The sequence below is a fragment of the Oenanthe melanoleuca genome, chromosome 2 (genome assembly GCF_029582105.1).
Source record: "Oenanthe melanoleuca isolate GR-GAL-2019-014 chromosome 2, OMel1.0, whole genome shotgun sequence".
NCBI lineage: Eukaryota > Metazoa > Chordata > Aves > Passeriformes > Muscicapidae > Oenanthe > Oenanthe melanoleuca.
Window position 1 is genome coordinate 122,325,915 of NC_079335.1, and position 25,417 is coordinate 122,351,331.

The following is a 25,417-nucleotide window of genomic DNA, read 5'->3' on the forward strand; positions in this document are numbered from 1 at the left end:
AAATACCAAAATATGTCTGAATTATAACTATCCTTTAAGGATAACACTGCTTTGCAGAGTAAAACATAAAATTGCCCTATTTGCTTAGTAAGTGCTACAAGTGATGAATAACCCATCAGCTTTTGATAACGTGTTCAGAAAGCTTTCAGAAATTTATTGGTAAAATACTCAGTTCTGATAATTCAGCTTTTAATGTAATCAAGAATATCACCAGGAGCTACTTAATTAATTCCCCAGTGCACCATGAATTTAATTTTCATTGACTTTATTGAGAACTTCTTTTGTTAATTTTACAATGAGAAACTATAACCACTGTTACACAACTTGCAAATATTTCAAACAAGACAGCAATCTCCTATTTTTTTGATTTTTTCTGTTCCGAATTCAGCTCCTGAGATGGATTTTCTGCTTCAGCTTCATTTTCATCTTCCTGTAAAAGAAAATGAAAACCTGAACATTAATCAATTTATTGAAAAAAAGTATACTTTTTCTGCTTATGCAGCTGCATGGAATTCTGTATAGTCTTTTGGCATCTTTTGCCTGACTAATAAGCATAAAAATAAGGAAAAAGTAATTTATTCAAGTGGTTGATTTTGCTTAAGAGTTGAAATAGAAATGATAAGAAATTTAAACAAGTATAATTGCGTACATTTATAGCAGAAGAATAATTTAATGAGTAAATATTTTACTGACCATTTTACTGGATAGTTACATAAAGAAATTATTAAATCACACACAGAAGACAATATATTCAAATGCCTACAGCAGATAGCATTACACACCTTTCCTTTGTTCTTGACCAGAGGTTCCACTAAATTACTTTTGAATGCAAGAACTTTCATCATTGTACTAAAAATTACTTTTGAAAAGCACCTGCCATTGAAAAATGTTTCATTTTTTTGCGACCAGGTATGTTTACTTCACCATTTGATAAAAGACAATAAATTTAACTTCAGAGACACTTTATGTGCTGCAGCATCGTATTTTTGTCCCATCTAGCATATTTTCTTGACAGGTCTGCCAATTTTCCAATTACTTGTACCACCATATGTTATCTGAAGATCAGTCAGGTCTAAAATAGGAAACATGAGCATGTCAGGCAGCAGCATGCTTACAATATTCTACAGCTTCAGCTCCAAGAAGAAGGCTCATAATTCACTATGGGCTCCTCTGGACCTCAGTGAAAAAATGAAGTGACATCATAATGCCTGTTTCCATAGGAATGGATACTATTTTGTGTCCAGTACAAAATCATGACCTCCAAAGTATAAATTATGGAAGAGTGAGAAAACTGTTTTATAAGGCAACTTGCAACTCATCACATCATGAACAGTCCTTATCACAATTTCAAAGTATGACCAGTTTTCTAGTCTGCATTTTAATTCAATTTACAGAGAATCTTTCACATTGTAATAGCACAAAAAAGAAATGAACAGACATTTTGGAATGAAGAATCATCCTGGCTGCTGTAGCAGTACTCATCACAAGCCAGCAGTTGAGAGAAAGCAAACACCAGGGACATTTAGGTGGGACCTGAATGTAACCCAAAGTGTATTTTCCTGATTTAAAAGAACATTTTTATTCTAGTAGGAAAATAACTTAATCCTTTTGCATCCTAGCCCTTCTTTCACCATCAAAGCATGCATTGTAAGGATAACTATAATATTTAGAGGTAGAAAATATATAGGAAGACTACATGGGCAGCACAAAATAGAACAGCGGTAGAAAATCTCACTTAAAAATGTGATCTTGTAATATGTTATGACCTGTAATAAAAGGGAAAAGCTACTTGTTCTATTAAAATAGCAGACACTCCAAGCCATCATGCCTTTGAATCCTCCCCTTTCTGGGGACAGCCTAGGCAGTGAGAAATATTTACATGACTGACCACTAAAAGCCTTTTATTCTTCTCTTTGTGGACCGTCACCTCTTCAGTTACTGAAACTTAGTGCTCCCTGTGGCTCTTTCCATTTAGCAGAGAAAACATGTCTATGCATGTGTGTGAGACCAAACAAGGAAGATTTGTTGAAATTAGAACTGTAGAATATATTAAACAGAGTGCAGTGTACAGTATACACACAGAGGTCAAAATTCAAGTGAAAACACCCAGGGCAGAATTGCAAACAACAAAGGAGTAAGGTGTTACCAAGCTTACTGCTTGCAGGTGACTAAAGAATATTGTGAAATAAAAAAAACACTCAAAGAAACTTTTGGCTGCTCTGGAAAACCAGCCAGATTATTTAAAGAAGAACATGTTAATAAAAGAACAGAAAATCTGAATGTTCCTGAAGGTCCCTACCTGCAGCAGTTGTATCCCAGCTGACCTCAATGCCAACTAATCCACCTCCCCAGCACACAACCTGACATTATTTTGATGTCCTGACTTGTGCTCCCTCCTACAGGAATATAAACCCTACACTATCATTCTTTCCCAGAACTCTTTACATATTGCTTAGGGCCTCCTCTACTAATAGATGCAGCATGCAGAAATTTCAGAGACAACAGGGCCATACCTCCACTGAGGACTACAAGAGGGTAAGGCACAATAGCCTCAATACTGAATATTGGCTTCCTGAGGTTTTTGATGACAAAAAAGTTTTATCTAATGAATGAAGGTTTTTTAGAGAATCTTCTGGCTTTGTGTAAATTTGAAATGTTTAATTCTGTGCTCAAAAGGTCATGCTTGCACTCTGGCAGAACTCCCAGGTTACAGCAGCAGCTGCAGTGATCAGTGTATTCTGAGATGCAGAAACTATGGCTGTTGGTGAGGGCAGCTCAAGGATTTGCTTGGGTTGAGTGCTCCAGATGGAAGCATCAACTTTGGGATATTTTGCAGAACTGATATTTTTCCTTTGTTGATTTCCTGTTGCTTCAACCAAGTAAAACATATTCAAATAGGCAAAATCTACCAGCAGAACATAAATTTGACTGATGTGGGCAGATTCCAATGCACAATTCATCCATATAAAATGTTCTATTACTGCCAGTATGTTTGGAGAAGATCTGAACTGGCAATTTAGAGCACATATTAACCATACTACAAGATGTGAAGACTCATTATTATTTCAGTTTGCTGACAATGCAAGATTTCTCTGAAATGCTTTATCTTTCTTTAGTAGCCCAAGAGGCAGCCCAGTGATTACATACAGAATACTAAAATGGTTGGAGTTTCTAATGTCATTGATATTGTTTGAATTTTCATCTACATAGCCTATATAGCTTAATTATCAAGACATTATGCAAAACAGACTGCAGATTAAATATATTTAATGTATTTGTTTTAGTAATTACCACCTATCATCCTTATAATGCTTTTAATTCCAATGAATAGCAAAGGAAAACCTTTTCTTTTCATGCTGTCTCTTAAAAAGCAGTCCATGATGGCAGTGTGCAAGGTTTCTATTACCAGCAGCTGCACAACAGACAAAATATTGAATTCTGATTTCTGCCCACAGAAATTCAGTTCATGTTATTTTTAATAATACCTCACATGTCTTTTCTATATTATTATTTATTCTTCTTCCAACCACCTATGACTCTAACATCTAGTGCTTTCTGTTCTAAAAATCCTAAAATCAAAGTAGTTTTTCCTAGCAGATGTCACAAGTCAAACTTTTAAAGCAGTTCTTGCCATTGGATGCCAAAAATCAAACTTGTCTCAGTATCTTTTGAGACTACAGACAACCATAGACTCAAATATCATATAGTGAATACACTCACTGAAAAGATGCCTCTGCACAGGTCTGGTGAATTGTAATAGCCCAGGGAAGTGAATGCCTCAAGACTGTATTATTACTCCTACTGAAAAAGTGCACTTAACAGCCCAAAGATTATTTTAATATTGACATGAATGAAGTTTACTAGTCTGGAACTGATGTTATTACAGATTTACAAAACCAACAGGGATAAGGAAAAGTACAAAGAGCATCACAAAATGCTGCTAAACCAAACACTCTGAACTGAAATGCCAGCCCAGGAGGTCCCTGAGCCACCAATGAATGACTGGACACCTCATCTGCATCCTGATGACACTGATGGAGAGATGGACCTTCCACTTTAGTTTCCCTACATCCTTTGCCTTGGCATCCCACATTTTCTCTGAACAAGGTACTGGATTAAAGGGTCCTTTGTGTGCTCTACATGTGTTTTCAAATGAACTATTGGACATCTCTTCTTTCACACTGCTTAGTCTATACTAGCTAGCTGAGCATTTAAGATTCACAACAAAAGAACAGGGTGAGGAAATGAGACCCTAAAATGTGCCACATAATTGTTTGACTTATTGAAGTATCAAGCACTCAATAGTTTTGCTGAAGTTAATGAGAATACTTCAATATTTAGATATCTTTATATGACAAAAACTAAAGGTAAGAGTCTGACTTTAAAATTCTAAAGTTTTGAGCTGACAGTTGAGAAAAACTATGATGCAATTTCATCTCCTTTGAAAGCATGTTAAAGATCAATCACATTATTCTCTGACCAAAGAATAATTGGTCTAACATAGAAAGTTAATTTTGTAGTAATTATTCCATAATACTCCCCTGTAGACAAATTCTAGAATGAAAAAAAGAAAAAAAAAAACCAAACCCTAGAAATAAAGGTTTGAGTATCCCTTTCTCTTTCTACTTCTCCAACCAATTGCCTTTAAGATGTCTGAGAATTTCTATTTTCTCCATTAGTTAACAAAATGGTATCTGGAAAATGACAGTGAATTAGACAATTCTTAACTCTACAGGAAATCTGACACTCTTCTGCAAATAGAACAGATCACACATTAATTAATTGTGCTAGGACATGCATCAATTCTCAGGTCTGTTCATTGCACCACACCTGTAATATCTACAGTTGCATCACAATGTTGGTTATTTTGCCAACTATAACTGATATTCTAAACTTAATAAACAGCTATATATTACAAGATTATAAATCATCTGAAAAATAAGAAAATATGCAAAATACAAAAACTAGCCTCTGCTAGTTATCCAGAAATAGCATCTCAAAAGCACTCAGGACCAAATTCTGATACCAGTACTTTCTAAAGTATGTTAACCCAAAAGACCTATAATATGACTAACAGACTAAAGTACTAAGGATGCCTAACTGGCATTTCATCTCCTGCCTCACAAAATCTAGCTAGGAAAACACCAGTTTGAAGTAGGTAAAAATACTTTGAATACTCCTAAAAATATACCAGGAAAATAAGGAATTTATTAAGTATTAGAGCTTTTGTTTGTGTATGTGAAAGTCTAGCTTCCAAAGTCACAGGCCAAATGCGGAAGAAAACGAGTGCAAGGAAAAAACTGGGAACTAAGATAGTCTCTGTTAAATCACCAAAAGGAAAGCATCCAGTAGTAAAATTCAAAAGTTATTTTAAATTCAAAGCCTATGTTATCTTCTTCAATAGTATTACCTTGTAATGAACAGTGGTGCAAAAACAGAGTACAAATGGAACAGTTCTTTACCAATGGATTTTAGAAGCAAATATAAATTTCTTGTGATAGATGACAGTTTTCTGTCACCACAGCTCTGCAGTGATAAGGCAGCTGTTTGTTTCCCAAGAAAAGGAGACCCTTGCTACATGGATCATTTTCATAGTGACAGCCTTGACAAGTTTGACATTTGCTTCATGAAGAATTCTAAAGCAGCCATCAAGAAAATGCCCCCTTTGGGACCACTGGATATCTGACAGTTGTACCTTTTAATGCACATTGCCATTAATTCTTACTGTCAAAGCCCACCACAGTCCTACAGCAGAATCTCTGCTGATCTGGTAAACTATAAAACGGAGGCTATGAAGGGACTAACCATTACAATGTAAGCAAACATGACATCTATTAACTGGAAGCAGCTCTCCACCCCACTTTGTTCAGTGGAAAGAGCAATGCTGCAGTTTCCTTCCAAGCAGTACAAACTGCCGAGCTCTAGGTGGCAATGCAAGACCAGCAGAACTACTTTCACACTAAAGCTCCTCTTTAAGAAGCCACAAGCAGCTGCATGTTTATCACAAACTCTTTCCTTTAACTCACACTGCTACAAGAACTTAAAAATCTTTTTGAAATGTTTGTCAGTGTTCTGTATTTTCTATTTCCTTGTTGCTAATTCTGATTATACAGATAAATGTCCCATCGCAAGAGCCCTTACAGTCAAATTGCATTTAATGCTTAGTACAGAAGTGGAACTTCATGCCAGATTTCAAATCTTCCATCTGTTCCTCTCCTTTTTAGGAGGCAACCATTCCACTGAGTGGTCCCTTTGGCTGACTGCCACTACAGTTGGGATCCTCTTCAGGGCAGGTGGTGCTTGAAACCCAACCATTGTTTTACAAGTTCAGCTGCTTCTCCTTGAAGAGTGAAGGAAAATGTTTCCTCTTTAAGAATTTGAGTCTCCAAAGGTTCAGTTGTATGAACATTCAACTGCACCTATAAATGCTTAGCTATCACAAACCTGCAACACCAACTAAGAAAGAGATGAAAAGCACCTTTAACAGGACTGAACTGTGCCCACATGGGACAAATCTTCTTAATTTCCACTCCAACTTGAGAGGGCCCTCTAGTTTTCACATCTGACACCATCAGGAATAAGATAATTTCGAAGGCAAATTTGTCCTTCAATTATAATAATTACATCTGTGCCTACATAAACACATACATAGAAACCACAAAAGCATTTTCTACGTATGTAGCAATATAACAATTCTTTTTATGAATTGTAAATTTAAAACAGAAAGTTCTACTTTATATATACTAGTAATACTACTACAGAATAATATTTCATAGCCTAGAAATGTATATTATAATGAAAATAATATTTATGGCTATACTCTCACTAATTTACACTATACATTTACTAAATTATAAGAAACAAACCTTACTCATGTTTGTATTTATACTAAGAAATAAAATGGCTTCTTCTTATTATAATTACATGAGAACAAAAGCTGCTTCAGCCAACAATAAGGAATTAATACCTCTATTTCTTAGTACTATTCAATGGGAAAAATAAACCAACTAAGAAGCACAAGTTTAATTTTTAAGAGCTCAAATGTCAGGCTATACATGTATCTTGGTAGGTACTAAATGACAGCTGACGACTTTTGTTCTTTATCTGCTTTCTTAAGTATCTTCATGAAATACTATCTAATATAATCTATATATATCTACAGCATTTATCAAGAGGTCTGAACATTCTTTGCTTCAAAAATGATTAACAAAACTAAGTGGAAAAGTATTAATATACTTTAATATAATAACTGAGTTGTACAAAAATGCTTCTGGAAGCTACTGTCAAGATACAGTGCCCAAAGTTGATGGCAGCTGAAAGATATCACTGTAAACTTCACTGAAGGACATGTTTATAACAGGAAAAGACAGCACTACCATATGAAAGGAATAAATTTACTTCAATAGCAGAGAAAATATAGATCCTAATGAAAATGTTTTAGGAAAAATGCGTGCGTTGCATGCTTCTGACCAAAATTAATTAGAGTTTTAATGTTTTACATTTCCACCATAATTCTTTAAATGGTGCATTTATTTCATAGTAATAAACATTCGGTTCATTAAGTAAAGTTCAGAATCTGTGTTACTCGCTACATTTAACAACCTTTGGCCCTCTTCTTCTTCTGTATTTCTTGATTCAGGTTTCCAAAGCATTGAATAAGCAATTGAGGAGCACAATTAAATTTCATGACTCTGCATATTTAGGATTCTTATTTCATCGAAGACAAAGGGCAATTAATCTACCATTCTATACTGAATTTCAACTTTAGTGAGCCATGATAGGTACTGAAATGAACTTACAGGAAAGGCTTAATTAAATTACTGTAAAAAGCATAATTAAAGTTTTTTCCTTCCTTATGACAACAGAAAATGCACATTTAATTGGAAAAACCTACTGCAGTTTTATAAATTTATTAACTTGGGAATTCATGACAATATTGCTATAATGTGACAGATAGGAATTCAGAAAATTTTTTCCTTCTTATTTCATCGGCACATTTCACCTGTGTACAGCCATGAAATTCTGTTCAGGTTCAAGGCATAAAAGCTGGAACTTTCAATGGAGTTAATATGATGATATTGCTCTCATTTTGCCATTTATTTTCCAAAATGTGATATAAGTAAATGTTGTAGAAATAACTTTATATTTGCTGTAATACTGAACTCCTATATTTAGTCACAACCCATGAAGTTGCCAACATAGAAATGAATGAAGCTGCAGAAGTAGATGAAGGCTAGACTGTGAGAGCAAACAGAATCTGTGCTACTGCTAAAGCAACTGAAGACTAAAGACATTTGCTTAAAAGAAAACAAAAAAACCCCAAAACCCCCCAAAATTCCTTTCAGCAGGTCCCCCAAACACATACTGATATTGAAATTGAGAATTCAACAACTATAACTAAGCAAACATTTCAATTATTTCAACAACTTCCATTAAATAAAATCCCCAAAAGGGCATTTTAGGACCAAATCTAGAATAAGCAGTACCTTCCATATCTCATGGAAGATCTACTCTTTTCCTACTGTTGTCACTCATTTCATCTAAATTAACACAAGCATTGCAGACCTACTCAGAAGTCAAAATCATTGCTTTCCAAGATGTACAAACATACTTTTAATTTGACTATATAGAATCATAGAATGATTCCCTTCACCCATTTGGATATGGACATGAAACCTAACAAGATATGATATCTATGGCTTTAAAGGTTGGACATGAGTTGATTTGATGGCAAAGGAAGTGTTATAGATTTGTTTTTATATTTTGACTTTATTGCTCTATTTGAAGGATCTGAGCCTATAATCATGCCTGAAAAGTTCTGTTTCATACAATAGCTTAAATCAGTTGCCTTAGAAGCATCAAGAGTGCACTAGTAATAAACACATAGTCAATTTGGAATCAAAATTGTAGCACTTAATATACCAGGGTTTTAACGGTTTCAGGCTCATCAGTTTCTAAATTAAAAAAAAAAAAAAAAAAAAAAAAAAAAAAAAAAAAAAAAGAAAAAAGAAAATAAAAAGGAATGTATCAGATTTAACAGTAGATCTCCTCAAACTCCATTCCTCTTTGCATTTCCAAGTGAGGATTGAAAGCTAAATGTTATTTAATTCAGTGGGTATACTGAGGAATGTTTTGGTAATTTGTCACGATAGTAATGTTGCTTTACTGCAATTTTTTGAAGTCAGAATCAAACAAAATTCTTTCAACTACAAATAATGTGATGTCCAACCATTTAATGTTTCAAGTATCATCAAAAGGAACTTTCCAAAAAACATGACCTGTAAAAGCAGTATCTGCCTTCAAATATGCTCTGAAATCCTCCCAAAACCTTCTATCTAACAATATTTATACACTTTGTGGAAAAAAAAATAGTTGCCTTTTAGAAAATTAGAATCAAACTAATCAACAGACATCTGGGTGCTGGCAGTCACTGCAAACAGGGCTTCTTATATGTTCATTGTGCACTTCTTTCTGATAAATTTGTAAGTCACTGTTTCACTAAAGCACATCAAAGTCATCTTTTGGTTTGTCAACAGCTTGCTTCCCATCTCTGCCTACCCTTCAACAAATGACACATATCGTTCTTAGAAGAGTGGGAGAAAAACCACTTTGATGTGATTCAATTACTGAAAAGCTATATTTTAAAAGATTCCCAAAGCTAGGGAAATTTGGCTATAACTAATTAGTGTTTTGCATATTTATGATAGAAGAGCTCATTACAGAGCTTACATTATAAATTGTTGTTTATGTACTTTTTCCTTAGCACTCTGAAGTCACTTAATATCATGCATTGAAACTCCTTTTGAAGCTCACTAAACTCTATGCCTCAGAAGGCTTTTTGTCTCCCATTACATCAGTGTTTCCAAGACAGAATATTCTTTCCCATTAAGGGGCACAACTTGCACACACATGCATTGTTACAATCAACTCATCTGAGCACCACCATTGCTGGGTGTGTTTGGTACTTGCTGCTCTCTGCTCTTGCTCAACAGCTGCTCTTGTATCTGTCTGTTACCTAACAACATCAAGCAAAAGCTTCTCCTTCATTCATTGTACTTAGCTGCAATCTATTTGGTTTCATTCATTGGCTTTTCTCCTTCTGCATACACAGGAGCTCCAGGAATTGGATATCATTATTCTAAGAATTAATAACCAGTAGATATTTCCTTATTTTATGTTTACTGATTATTTAAGATAAAATTATAAACTTACTGATGAGTTAAGCTAAACTTACCATGTCTCCTTTACTCACAAAACTGAACAGCTAGTATATTTAAAAAAGGTTATGTAGAAAAAACAGGCTCATATTCTTCTTTGGGAAATACCACGTAGACTCAAAACCCATTTTGCTGCGTCCTCTCCTCTACATGTAACCTAGATGACCAACAAACCAAGAACCACAGAAGCCTGTAGTACTGCTATTTAAATCAGCATTTAAATTTACAAGAAAAAGGTAACTTTACTACTTATTCTGCCAATGCAATTTTTAAATATGATTATTGACTATATATAAGACTGTGAAGAAAATAGAGCAAATGCCATCTGATTTGGCAGTCAACAAATCAAGGATCTTACTTTTCCTGCATTAACTGAAGTTTCTCTTTGTCTGTCAGTACTCACCTAATGTCAATGAAAGTAGCATTAATTACTTGTTGCTTGAACTAGACTTAGATATTTTCTATTCATTTGCACCCAAGGAAACCTTTCCTTTCAGGAGATAACTTCTCAAAATAGCAAATAATGAAACATTTGTTAGTTTCCCCTGTCCACTGAAGATTCCACCAAATGATGCTTTTTAAGACCTAGATATCGAAAGGTCTCTAGGTCTCCTTCAAAGATTTTGCTGTTCAAAATTATAAATGCTAATACATAAGATACAATATTTATTTATCTATAATATTAATAAATAATCCAAAACTGGTTAAGTCATATTATACCACATGCTATATGAAGACATCTGGGGATTTTGATCATGTAGAGTCCAAAATCAGTTATTAAAAAAAAAAAAAAAAAGAAAAACAAATAAAAGAAGGACAAGAAGTACAATATCAGGGAAACTAAACAGGTCAGGATAATGGCCACATATATGATTCACATTTTGGTTCCAAGTGTGGCTAAAAAATGAAGAATGATTAAAAAGTAGCTATCATCAAAATGTATATAAAACTATTTCAAATAGAAATATTTTTTATTTTCATATAAAACAAATAAAGTGATTTTACAGACAGAAAATTAGACAGTTATTGCAGATGTTTTATCAAAACAGTACTGAGGCTTTGTCAGTCTGTAGAGGTCTTTTTCTGAGTTGAGGTCAAGGGGACAACTCCCTGTGTAGGAAAAGCTGAGGAAACCTCTGAATTTCTGGAAAATGTCAGTGAAGAAGAAGAAGAAATGGAGAAGTGGCACTTAACAGGTCTTCTAATCTAAAGAAGGGTCACTAACAGAAACCAGCATAAAAGCTAAAGCATGTGTCGATAGTAAAGCAAGGTCTGAGACTCAGATGAGGAATTTCTCAGCTGAAATCTCTGACATTTGCACCCCTGCTATAATACTCACTTGGCCTGGAGGGTGTGGAAATTGAACTCACTGGTAGAATGTTAAAGAACTTATCCGTAAAATGTGAATAATAATACTTTCAATGTTAGGATGGAGCTCTATGCATGAAAAGATTTATATAAGTGCTAAGTGCTGTCATTGTTATTACATTCAGTGAGTACAGAAGACTTTAAAAGCATTAACTTTTCTAGCATAGAACATCAGCTTTTCTTTCTGAAGCCAGAAAAGAAGAGATAAAATGAGTGTAGTTATTGCAAGAAATTGTCTGATTTTAAGTTCTGATGCTTATTTTTTGTGTCTAGAAAAAGTAAACAACCATTAATAGCAGGAATTTTGTGACACATGACATTTTATAATATGCAGCAACCTATAAAGCATACGAAAAACAATTTTACTTCTTACAAACTTGTTTTTTGTCAGGAAATTATTTAATTGAAAAGATGCCTTGAGAGCAATCAGAAAACAATGCATAAAAAAGGTGTCTGGTTTGGAACGATGAATAGAGAATGGAGACAATTTTAAAAATATACTGTAATAAGGAACTAACTATCAATCCATGCTAGTACATCATCCAGTGGGATCAAATGAAACTGCTGTGTCTATTTGTCCTTCTCAGAAGAGGAAGCACCTGCTTTCCAAGGAAGAACACATCCTAATGAAATTTCAGTGGTGGTCCATTGTCTCTCTGAAAACTGGTTATCTAGAGTTAAGTTTTTCTATAGAATGTACTTTCATTTTTAGGCCACCTTGCATCATTTCAAGTTAAGACTGTGATGAAGAATCACATCTTCAGGTGTAGAAACTTTTGGATATTTATCTTTTGATTTTGGATTTTTAACAAGTATCATTTATGTCTCGTCTTGTGCCTAGAATTCAAACTTTACTGTCCATGCAATGGACAGTGGAAGTTTCACACACAATATTCCTTTCATCCAAGAACAGCAATCATTCATTTGTCCAAGCAACATCACATTTTCAGACATGGCAAGCATTGTCTCTACATATAACCAATTTTTTCTCTTGCAAATCTTTATTTCATTGAGAAAAATAAAAGGCAGAATTTTCTTTCATATATTTCAAACTTGAATTACAGGAGGATCGCAATTGATGCTTGCCCAACATGTTAAAATACTTTCTCTGAACAGAACTGTCACTAATACAGTATTTAAATTTACAAAGTGATTTCCACATGAATGGGATTGTTCCAGGCCGAAAACAACATTCTTAATACCATAAACAAACAAGAGATGAGTGCACAAAATGAACTGTTTAACAGAGGTTTATGTACCCCTTGTGCATTGTATTTGGAAATGAAGTCCTTAAACTCAGAGGCAGGGGATTCTCTATGGATTAGAAGAGAGACATGCAGTCCTTTCAGCAGCATCCTTTTATACAAAATTTGGCACTAACACCCTGTTTGCTTCAGCAAATGACTTCATGCTTTGTCCTTTTAATCCAATTTCCACCATAATATAGACTGAAGTGTTGTGAAAATACTCGAAGAGGATGTCTGGAAATTTATTGCATTAGAAATCTAATCCAGGTGGTAATCCAATCCCACACAGCACATTTCTCATTAACTGAGATGTTTAACACACAGATGGCTTTATACAAACCAGCATTCTGCACTAGCTATGACTGGAAATAATTCTCACACATCAAGACATGACTCAACAAGGCAGGTAAGAGGCCAAGTCTGACAAGAACAGGAACAGTCACTCTACTGAAAGCTACAATAATTGATTGCAACACTCATCTCAAGTTGAATAGCTCAGATTTGTAGGTTATTACAGCATTAGGTACTTTGCTGGTGCAGCCCATGAGAGTTTAAGCCCCCCTATTCAGCAAGAGCTTTGTCATTAGGTAATGTCTCCTCTAAGGTGAAAGCATCACATGTACCTTAAAGTCACCCTGCAGCAGACAGGAGACCATTCAGAAAAACCTTATTCAGAGTTTACCATCACAGAAAGCAATAATTTCCTAGACAATGAACATTGCTACTTCTGTCCTTTATTTCTTGAACTGATCCTTTCCTGAAAAGGACAGACACTTTCAGATGCCAGCAGCTTGCCAAGTATGCCTCCTGGTCAGAAAATCAGCATTCCCATGTTCTCCTTGTAGAAGGCCTGGATCCATCAAAGGAAACACAAGGTTGCTGCTCATTGCATGTGAATATGTCAGACTTTGATTAACCAGGGATTTAAATAAAAAGTAGAAAACCCGAAGTCTTAAAAAAACTTAAACATGATGGAAGCATACCATAAAATATTCCCAACACAACAGTGCCAACTACCTTTTTATCTTAGCCAAACAAGTATCTATTCATAGAGGTGTTTGTCTTTAACATGCCTTGAGCAGAAGAAGGAGAAAGAAAATGGTGTATACCCACATTAAAAACTTCTACCATTTGGGAAGCAAATATTTTCTTAGTGTAGTTTCTTTCAAATTTGTCAGCTTTACACTCTTCTTCACAGAAAGGTAAATTTGTTCCTTAATAATTTCTGTAATTTTTCACAAAGTATAAGGTTTTGTCTATAAAGGATATTCCAGAGATAGGCTGGTAGAAGAAAAAAATGGTCAGGAAGGAGGAAGAATACCCAAAACCACAGAAAATGCTTTCCCTGGCAATATTCTTTCAAGCATGATTTGAACTGATTTTTTCCTGCTTTGGGTCTCAGTAATAAGCCAGCCTTTTTGCATAATGAAAAGGATTTGCATTCCTGGCCTATGTAAAAATACAGGCTGTATCTGTGATTCTCTTTTTTCTGTTGTTTTTCTGAGTAATTGAGGTGACAGCTAAGATTTTTATGTTGTCTGAATAGTTCATAAATGCAACACAGCCCTCCTCCACTCCTTGGGTAATGTCTCTAACATATGTTTTTCATTTTCAAGGTCTTATCCACCGATACAGAGAATAAAAGGGAATTTTCTCCATACCAAATTAGTTGTTTTGAGCTGGTAACTAGATAAAAATTGATGAAAATAACATTTCAATATTTCTCCACTTTCCTCCCACAAACTGCTTTCTTAGTATGTGTAGAACTTCATACTTATATGTATGTTTCACATCTTTAGGCTTGTTTCCTTCTAGCTTTCACAGCCTACTTCATAGAATTATCATCTTTTACCCAGGAAAATTCCTGGAGATCCTTAGGATGACATTTAAAATCTTAGTATCATTTTCTTTAGATACAAGCTCTTCTTTCTTCCTTTGTTGCTGTTCTTCATCTATTTCCTTAAGAGAACATATTCTCTTGGTACAAGAATAAGGCAGACACAACAGCTTTCCACTTATAGGTATGTTCAAGGTGGGGGACAGAGTAGATTTCCCTAGAAAGGAAATTTCTGGCAGTTGTTTTGCTTTTTTTAAGATTCTAAACCCTAATTTTTCCTGTAATATTATATTTAAGAGTATTCAAGTGAAGAAAGTGAAACAGGCACCAGTCTATCTCTCTCTTTAAAGAACTAAAATGGATCCTGGGACTATGTTCCATCCAGACAACCACCACCCATGTGGACACAGTGACCTATTTTTGTTATCACTTTCAGAAGCCAGATATTAAAGTATTTTAGAACTCTCATCATATTAATGTTTCATCACTCAGAAAAATTTTTAGATTCCACAGGAATGAGGCCTATAGCCATGACATATGCCATGAGACATGCAGCAAAGGGACTTCCACAAAATGTGCCAAACCCAGCCCCTCTGATCACTGAGGACTAGCTGGAAAGCAAGGGTGTTTATTTTCTGCCAAATTTCCATTCTCTTAAAGCAACAGACTCTAACAGTGATAACAGCAGCTTTTGTCTCAAGTGTAAGAGGTTTTCTCATGAATGCAGCAGGTTGTGATCATATTTATATCAACTGAGATAATTTTTTTAACTAACTTCTATACATAAAATCATTCTGCTTCCACCATGCCAGATGCATGTGCCCCACTAATCCAAAAATATTAAATGCATAATTGAATTTCATTTCCTTAGGGCATATGATTTCATAACCCACGGCAGGAAAGGATGAGAAGAGTCAATTAACAACAAAAAAATGCCTGTCCAAACAAATGAAAGCCAGACCTCCCCAAAAGCTTGCCTTGTGCTTCCCACATTAACATTTATGAACCAATGATCTATCAAGCCCTTCAAAATCAAGCAGCAGATACTCTGCAGTTAATCTGTTTTGCACTCTCTGAGAGGCACTGTCAAGGATATGTTGCTTAAGAAACTTTCACTTCAGAAAGCACTAGATTTGTCTCTCCTGAATGCCTCACTGAAATACCATTTTCAAATGCAAGACTGGCTGACCTGCTGAAATTTCTAAGCCATGCTCTTACAGCTAACTGGAATGCTATCATGAAAAGACCAGTATGACCTCACTTCTGACAAGTGACAGCCTTCCTTAATGAAGTTATTTGGTGCTAGAAGATATGAAGTGAGATCCTCCAAAAATATTCTGAAGATGTGAATTCTCAAGCTGGAATACGGAAACTGCCACTAGTCAATCAAAGTTTAACAGATTTTATGATTCTGGAGTTTGCTTGCTTCAGAAGGATTGATGTATGTTTGAAAAGAGTGAGGTACTAGGAGTCAGCATGCCTGCTCCATCTGCCATGTAGACATCAAAGTTGTTCTGCAAAGTAGGGAGGATCCCATGGTTCCAGAAGGGATGAAGACAACCAAGGACATCTAAGTATTTTCATTTCAAAGCACAAAAAGCTGACTTGTAACGAAATCAGTTTGTCTGATGTCTGAAGATACTGAGTTTACCACAATGAGAAAAACCTCTGTTATGTGCAACTATACATATTGGTAGCCTAATGCGGTTTTTGTCTGATGAACTTTTCCTGCAGTATCTAGAAGCCAGTATTTTGAAACATGCACTGCAAATGCAAATTATTTTATGGTTCTTCATAGCCAAAAGCCAAATGGATGTGCTGGCCTAAATAAGTGCCTGATTTCCAAGAGTAGGATCCCACACTTTGACATAGACATAGCCTCATATCACATCTCCTTTATTCTGAACCAGTTAAAGCAGGTTCTTATCCTGTATGCAGGCAGCTGTTTGGGTTGAAATACTGCGTTATTTTGAGCCCTCTGACATGGCTGACCAGAGTTCAGTGTACATAAAAAGCATATTGTTCAAAAAGCTTCCTAAAACCTGGACAAAGCATAACCAAAGCTAATCAATTAATTTCTGTGCAGTCGGATACAGAACTAATGTTAATTTCAATGATTGTGACTCAAATTCTTCTTTCCTTTGAGATTTCTAAAAATTTGGAAATTTGCTTTCACAAGGTGCATTTGATGTACAGTAGAAGAAAAGCCTAGAACATGACTCATCATCCTTATGTTCCCCATTGAATCCAGGATGCAACAATTCAAAAATTCCCAAATACATACACTACAAACATTCTGGCAAAAACAGTTGGCAAGCTGCTCTACAGAATGTCCATCCTAGAGCAAATTGCATTCTGTCTGCAAATAATCACAAAAGGTAAAGATTAAGAGTCTGTAGGAACTGGAAATGTTTACAGAAAGAATTAAAATTGAAATTGCAAGTTTCTTTCAAGCTACTGATCCTGCAGTATTAAACAAGCTTTACTGCTTTATCATAGCAATTAATTTTTGTTTCACATTAATAACATTCTTATCATGCCTGAGATGCTAATGCAATTTGACAACAGCAAATACCATAAGATCACTTAGCTTATCCATGTAACTTGTGGGGACAAATTCACAGCTTTACATTAATGACCTTACAAACATACTAATTGCTTCTAAAATGGACTGCTTCTATGATTTTGCTATACAAAGACTCATTCTCACATTGTCCTTTAATATCTGATTTCTAAAGAAAACAATTATCACATTTCTAGGCAGCAGTTCTAAACCAGAACACTGGGTATACCCCATAAAATTATATTTTGATGTTTCTTATTAAATACATGACCTTACTAAATGTCCCAACTTATTTTATCATCAATGTGATGTGATACTAATTAGTGAATAAAGTTAAATTTTTTAGTGGATGAAAACATTTGGAGTTCAAAGTAAAATTCTCATATACATTAGAAACAGTAAGACTTCATTTCAGCTTTCTGCTTGTTTGCAAAAAGCTGTGATGGATGCCTTGGGTATGGAACTGGCTCCAAAACCAGCAGTGACACTTCTGTCCAGGTACCTTGGAGAGCACCTCTCCCAGAAGTCTGTAAAGCTGCAGCTGGAATTAGGGAGGTAGTAGCCATAAATGTGAGAGCTGCTGCTGCAGGACTTGGGGAAAGAGCATTCACAAAGAAAGCACAAATTTAACCACTCACTCTTCAACAGATGAGAGACACATGAGATATGACACTTTAAAGTACTACAAATCAAATGGGTTTAAAACAATAATAAAGGGACAGCTGCAAATTCTGCAAATGCAGATTCATCACATATAACTTTCCTCTTCCATTGTTACTTACAAATACTATCAACACTTCCCTGAATTTTCTTGCTAAAGAAGCTGGAAGCAGAGCTGACAATGTGGTGAGATACCATAGTATTTATATGAACTGTAGTATTTGTGTATAAAACGCTTTATTACAAGTGTATTTCGGATTCTGAATATTCTATTCTATTCTATTCTATTCTATTCTATTCTATTCTATTCTATTCTATTCTATTCTATTCTATTCTATTCTATTCTATTCATTATTACCCAATTACTTTACTATATGTATATTTAAACATAATTATATACCGTGATATGTATCTCTCCACTATTACATTTATTGCTAAGGCTAATTTTAACTAAATTAAGAGTTCATTCAAATATACTTAGTGTACACATATTTTGTGGTTTTCTTCCCCAGAGTACACTTCTATTGTACAAAACAGCAAAGTCCTAGATATATCTTAGGTTTTCTGTCAGAATAAAATGGGCACTTTTGAATTGATACTAAACATGCATCATAGTTTTCCAATGTCTTCTAAACAAAATATTTTCAGAAGTCTACTGCAAGTTTGTTTTAACTTTGACTTGACCTTCACTTTTTTTTAAAAAAAAAGGTTTTGTATTCATACATATATTCCTGTTGAAGACAGGGTTAAACTTGTCTGAAGCATTTTAATAAAATACTGAAGAACTCCTTTAATTTATGGCATATATATTTTCAAGAAGGAAAATGCTGATATTATCTTGGTTATAAGCTCGCTGCTGAAATGATTTAGATATTCTTTTCCTTTAGCACAGTATCAGTATAAAGCTTTTCTTTGCATGCAATGAATTATAGTTGACACTTCAAACCTATTCTATCAGTATCTTCTAGTTCAGAAAAATGAGAAGACATAAATATTTATTCTATGTATACAGAAAAGACACAGGACTCTGATAAAAACGATCCATTATGGAGTGATGAATAATTGTTACATGTGTCACACTTAGAACAGTAAAGGGCAAAAAAATTTGCCACTTTTTAATATGAGGATTTGAGGTTATTGTGCAAATAAAAATGCAGTCATTTTATCAGAGTGAGCTGATAAGTTTTTAGGCCCAGTGATTTTTGATGACATTCACTTCATGACTCTATGGATGATGAAGCTGCTTGATACAGATCCTTGGTCTGATCTGATAAAGCCTTTTAATGACTTGCTTTAACAGTGGAAAAATATTTAGGCAAACAACCTTCCATTTTCCTGGTTGATATGTGCAATACCTCTCTACCTTAAGCTTAAGTTTACCAGTTAATAAGACTAAGAATTCATTTGTTCCATTCTTTGATCTGTTCACTGTCTTTAATCTTGCTTCTATTACTAACCTAAGTTTCTGCATTATGTAGAGAAGTAGAAACTACTATAACCTGCTCAATAATAAACACTGCAGAAAAAGAATGTGAAATTTCCAAATATTTAAAACAATATTATCAGCCTTATGATCAGTCTTTCCTTTAAAAAAATAGATTTCTCCTATTAAATATATTTCTCCTACTGCATTTCAAAATTCAGTAAAAATAATCAAAACAACATTATTTATTTTTTTTTAAATCCACAATGTCTGGTTTTATACTAGAAATGAAAGCTCTTTGAGGTAATTTTTTTTTATTCCATGATTTTAGCCATATAGCCCAGACTGCAACACTGAAATGCATTCATGATACAAATTATGGAGCTAAAAGCAAATACCTAAAATTACAAGTTCTTGGGGTAAGATTGCCACAAGAAAAGTATAATATTTAATTGGACAGAATTATTTGCTAATCTGTGTCATGGGAACCTCATAGACCATAACACTGAGACCCTGTGCTTATTAAATTCTATATATATTGATTTAAATGAAAATAAAGTAGCATTAATCCAGTAAAAAAAAAAATAAGGAAGATCTAAAGTTATAATACTCTGGAAAATTAGCTAAGACATTTTCTCAAAGTGCTACATTTGTAGCACTAGAGTAAACTAGAAATCACAATACATAAATGCTAACTTAGCTGAAAAAAAATCCAACCTGGAAATACAGCACATCTGCAATACTACATCTGAAAAGTTTTAATTTTTGGCACTGCTTCTTGGCTTCATCACTACACATGGGCATTGGAAGGTTAACTTGTGACATAAAGAAATAAGAAGCTACAATGGATAGCAGCAAATATTTCTCTAGTCCAGTTTCTTGCCACATACAATGGCCCAGAGAAGACTGCAAGATGAAGGCACAAACAAATCAAATTTACCCATACTAGTTTCCAAAAATAAATATTATTATATACAAATACTTTAGAGATAAAGAAATTCCACCTGAAACACACAGTATCATATGAAGAATTTAGAAAACATAGGCCTTAGGAATAGTATTTTAAAGAACACACCAATAATTGAAATAAATTATTTCAGTTTTTCTCTGAGTTTTTAGTGGTTTGACATGAAATCTTGAGGCAAGGATGGAGGGATCAAATGTATTTCACTCCATGGCATAAGAGAGATCTTGCAGTAATGCTTGTGGTGAAGAAGGAAGTTACCTCTACTTAATTTTTCCTACAGTAACAGAGAGTGGATTTATTCTTTTGGTAAGGCTTTCACATGTTTCTGCTTCTTGAATACCTTGGTGCCTCTGCAGACACTAAAAGCTTTCTCAAGTAACACCATGACTTCAAAATTGGGTTATATTTACTCTGCTGCTTATCAGGCTACAATATGAAAAATGGTGACTTTTGGATTATCTACACACTGAATAAAACCATCATATTTGCCTTTATTCCCATTTCAAATATCACCCTTGAAACTACAGAGACTGTTAAAACAAGCAACATTTTGCAGGAAAAAAAATTTAAAACTTTGCACAGCATGCACACACTTACACAAATTATATTCTGTGGGTGAATCCATTTTTAAATGTTGACTTACAGATATTTTTTCTCAGAGCTAAATACATAAATAAAGACTGTCAGAAAATGAGAATAAAAGTAGGCATCTAAAATACCTTAAAAATCTCTACTCTTTTCTTTATGTTCTCTTTCTTCATGCACTTAGTATCTTGTCTTTCAGTTTGAGCATTATGTCTCCCAGATTCAGAGATATATTAGAACAACTACACCTTTATTTTGACTGATTTTTTACACTTCTGTAATGGGTATTTTCAAAAGGCTTGTCTTTCTGCTCCTAAACTCTGGGTATTTATTTACATAATACCCTACGTGACCAATATTGGATTAAGTGAGTTTACCTATAACTAATGCCTATAGGCAGTAGACAGTCTACTGAAAATTAGAGGGAAACTGCAGTCAAGTACAAGGGAATGATTCTATTGTCAGTTGTACAGATTTAAGGCAACTTTCTCCACTGGCAGCACATTTTGGAATTTTGATTATAAGTGTCTCAAAGATTAGAAGCTACTATTTGAATTTTTTTCTGCTTTCAGATAGAATTCTCAGGTTAGAATCCTAGATTTGAACTCTAAATCAGGGAATTATGGAATAGTTTAAATGGAAAAGATCTCTAAGACCCCTAAGCCCAACCATTACCCTGCCAATGCCAAGTTCACCAGTCCCTAAGTGCAAGAACTACAAGTCTTCTAAAAAATCTCCAGGGATGGTGACTCAATTATTTTCCTGAGGAGCCTTTCTTTCAATACATTTTTTTTTCCTAATATCCTATCTAAATCTCCCCTGGCAGAACCTGATGTCACTTCTGGTCCTGCCACTTGTTACCTGGGAGAAGAGACTGACCCCACCTCAGTGCAGCCCCTTTCAGGTGGTTGTAGAGAGTGTTAAGGTCCCCCTAAGCTTCCTTCTCTCCAGACTAAACACCCCCAGCTCCTCTGCTGCTCCTCCCAAGACTTGTGCTCCAGATCCTTCCCAATTCTGTTGCCTCCTCTGGACACACTCCAACACCTCAGTGTCTTTCTTGGGGTGAAACGCCCAAAACTGGACACAGGATTCGAGGTGTGGCCTCACCAGTGTCAAGTACAGCAGGACAGTCACTCTGCTGGTCCTGCTGGCCACAGTAACCCTGCTACAATCCAGGATGGCACTGGCCTTCCTGGCCACCTGGGCACTCTGGTGGCTCATGTCCATGTGCTGTCACCAGACCCTGAGACTTTTTCAGTGGGCAGTTTTGCAGCCTCTCTGCACCCAGCATTGGGTTGCTGTGACCAAGAGCAGGACACATGGCTCCCTGTACCTTGATGAATCCAAACCAACACTGGTAGCTTTCCAACAAGCAAAACGTGGATATCCCTCTGTCCTCTAATAGTCTGAAAAGATTTCTCCTGATAACTATCACAAAAACTTTACATGGATGGATATAAGCAAGCACCCCATCACTTTGTGTGAATTCCAGTCCTTGTGGTTCTTGATACCAAATAGTAGTCTAAATTTTGTGCAATTAATCACCTTACAGGCAAAAATTGATCCTAATTTGCAGAAACAAGGAGGACTTTCATTAGTTACAACATTAGCTCTTAATTCTAGTCAATCTCCTGAACAACCCAAATATGACAAGCTTACTCTTGAGGGGTTAACTGAGAATACAGCTGTAAAATGGAAAAAAAGTGCTCCTTTTGAATGGATAAGTAGAGAAGAACTGGCTAATACAGTAAATCCAGAAACACTAGTGAGTATTTTGAAGATTATTTTAATTTATTCTTCCAAAGCACAAAAATGACAACACATTCTCAGTGTCAGCCCTGGATCACTGAACTGCATGCTGACACTGAAGAGGGAGATCATGGTCTACAGCTATGCAGGTCCTTCACCCCCATGGATCCCCCTCCTTGGTCTGCCAGAGTAGCCCACTGACCCAGCTCACTCATCTGCTGGTCCAACAAGAGCAGCAGGCAGTGTGTGAACACAGACTGCTCTTTCAGCAGCAGTGTGGGTTTGGTCTGGTGGCCACTCAACTGCAGAGCATCTCCAGACCATCCATCTCAGCCATCCCCCTAGGTTAAAGCCTCTTCCAGCTGCCCTGAGAAGTCCTCTGCAAGTATCTTCCTTGGTAAACACTGGCAGAATCTATGGAGCTTTAGGCAAATAGCTTTAACCAGCTAAGTCATGCAGTAGATATATCTCCATCTTTACTGTGCATATGCAGAGCTACAGAATAATACAAAACAGTCATTATGAGAGGACACAGAAGTAATCTTAATTGACAGCATCTTATTTCCCTATGATGATTCCAGCCATTTAAACAAGAGCCTTACCAGACTAAAATACTCAAGGACTGGATAACAGAAATCCAGCTTTCCAAAGATACCGCTCTTCATCACAGTCTAAGCTTCCCTGAATTTAACTATATTTTCAGAAACACATTCAGTTTCTAAGAAAAACAAAGACCACAACTACAGCACAGAACAGAAAATGTAGTTCTGGGTATTCCAGTTCATATAGAGATTTTGGGAGACTATGATAGCTACGTGGCCATACTTCAAAATTAAAAATTAATTATAGAAAAACTGTTCACTTAAGAAGGATTTAGCAGGTCAATGACAGCTATTAATGTGTGTTAACCTACTTGATAGACTTTAGAAAATACATGCTTGAAGTTAATATCAACTTAGTTTTAAAATACTCTTAATTTAGGTAGGTAAATGTATATATGACTATCAAAAAATTACACACTAATAGCAAAAAGATGTACTCTAACAAATAACAAATCACTGATCCTACTGCGCTGAAATATTTAGGCATTATGAACCCTTCAGTGTCTAAATATTCTGCTTAACAGTGAGAGAAATGTAAAATAACAATAGTTTGGCAAAGCAGCACTGGGACATTATTGGGATTGCACTGCAGTTTAGAGATAAGCCTGAAGCAACTGGGTAGGAAAAATCTATATAACCTATGTTATTAATGACTACTGACTGACCTCTGCTTATCTTCACTACCTTAAGGATGACATTGGAATCTGTGACTCTGTTTAAGCTTCATTATCTCAAATCTAGCCTGCAATAACTTAAAAGTGTTCTGATGATATTTGCAACCTATCATATTAAAATAGGAAATTTCTGATGTCATGCATCATCTACAAAAAGGTCACTGCTTTGTTCATGTAGTGCAGTGTGAGCCCCAATATTTACACTGCATGCAATGACCAAAGATTGCATTAGTCTAATTTTTCACTTAAATATTACAGGTAAGAGAGAAGACAACAAATCCCTCAGGAAAGAAACAAAAAATAGAACAATAAGAATGTGCCCATAATACACTGAAGAAAGAAGCTACACTTACTTTCCTCCAGGAAAGAGCTTCCATTGTGTATCACACAGGCCACACAGGAAAAGTGGCTTACATTGCACCATGCCACATCATGGGTATCTTAAAGCAACAGTCAAAGCTGACCAGATAGTGCACACAGGTACATTGAAGCTCACTGACATCAGTACAACCATCAAAATCCTCAGAAGGTGGGAAATTGCCCTAAACTTGAACTTCTTGCTATTTTCCAACTTAAAGATAGATTAATTCTAATTTTCCAATCAATTTTCCATTCCATTCCTCTATAACAAAAAATAAATTATGATTTGAAGCATGTCATTGAGCTGAAAACAAAGCTGTTCTTTCCTCTTAGAATACAAGTTGTTAAATGTTTGATAACATTTTTAAGGGGACAAATATAACAACATACTCATTTCAAACTGAATTTACAAAAATTAATTTTTTTTTGTAGCTGTTAAAAGAAAAACAACATGTCTCATAAAATATACAGTAGCTATAATTTAATTGCTTCTTCCTTTCCTAAAAATTTTAAAAATTGTTTCAGATTTTTTTTAATAAAAAAGAATCAAGCATTATTTAAGGAAAGATTTTTTTTTTTCTCTTTCTAGGAATGCAATTCAAACTTATCTGTCTTGAGAATATGAATACAAATTTGTACACAAGTGATCCTAAATGTCACTGCCTTCCCTCTTTCAATGCTGCTATTTTTCTAGAGAATATATCCACAGATCAATGACCCTTTCATGTGATCTGGAAATGCCAAAGAATAATACCTCAGGGAAAATACTATTTTCAATTGAGTTAAAATATGAAATTTTACAACAGAAAGAAAGCAGAAATCCTAATATCTTTGAGAATGCCACCCAGGAAATGTATAGATGTGGCAAACAAAAAAACAAAAAAGAAGGAATAGAGAACTAGTAATTGTTCACAGAAATTAATTTCAACCTAAAGCCACTGTAATAGTAATGAATCTCACAGATTAATAAACTGCTCATTTGGCAGCATTCACTGTAGCACATTTTTGCATGTTTGGCCATTTTTTCTTACTGTTTATTAATTGCAGCTACTCGGAATTGATGATCTCCAGGGTACTTATCAGGGCTTATCAAGACTGATGAATGCATCCCAGATGTTGGAGTCATGTGGAGGGTCTATCCATGCACAGGATCTGTGCTGAAACC

At 35.1% G+C, this 25,417-nt stretch overlaps 1 protein-coding gene across 3 annotated transcripts in view; it reads right to left on the reverse strand.

The window, feature by feature from the left end:
- Nucleotides 1-248: 248 nt before the first annotated feature.
- PHF14 (PHD finger protein 14) overlaps nt 249-25,417 on the reverse strand; it is a 157,793-nt gene continuing 132,624 nt past the window's right edge. For 2 of the 3 annotated variants that reach the window (XM_056482924.1, XM_056482922.1), the window contains one exon: nt 249-430. In XM_056482924.1, coding sequence (XP_056338899.1) covers nt 356-430 — 75 coding nt within the window. In that variant the 3' untranslated portion in view covers nt 249-355. The remainder of the gene's footprint in view (nt 431-25,417) is intronic. The other variant, XM_056482923.1, reaches the window with a different exon arrangement.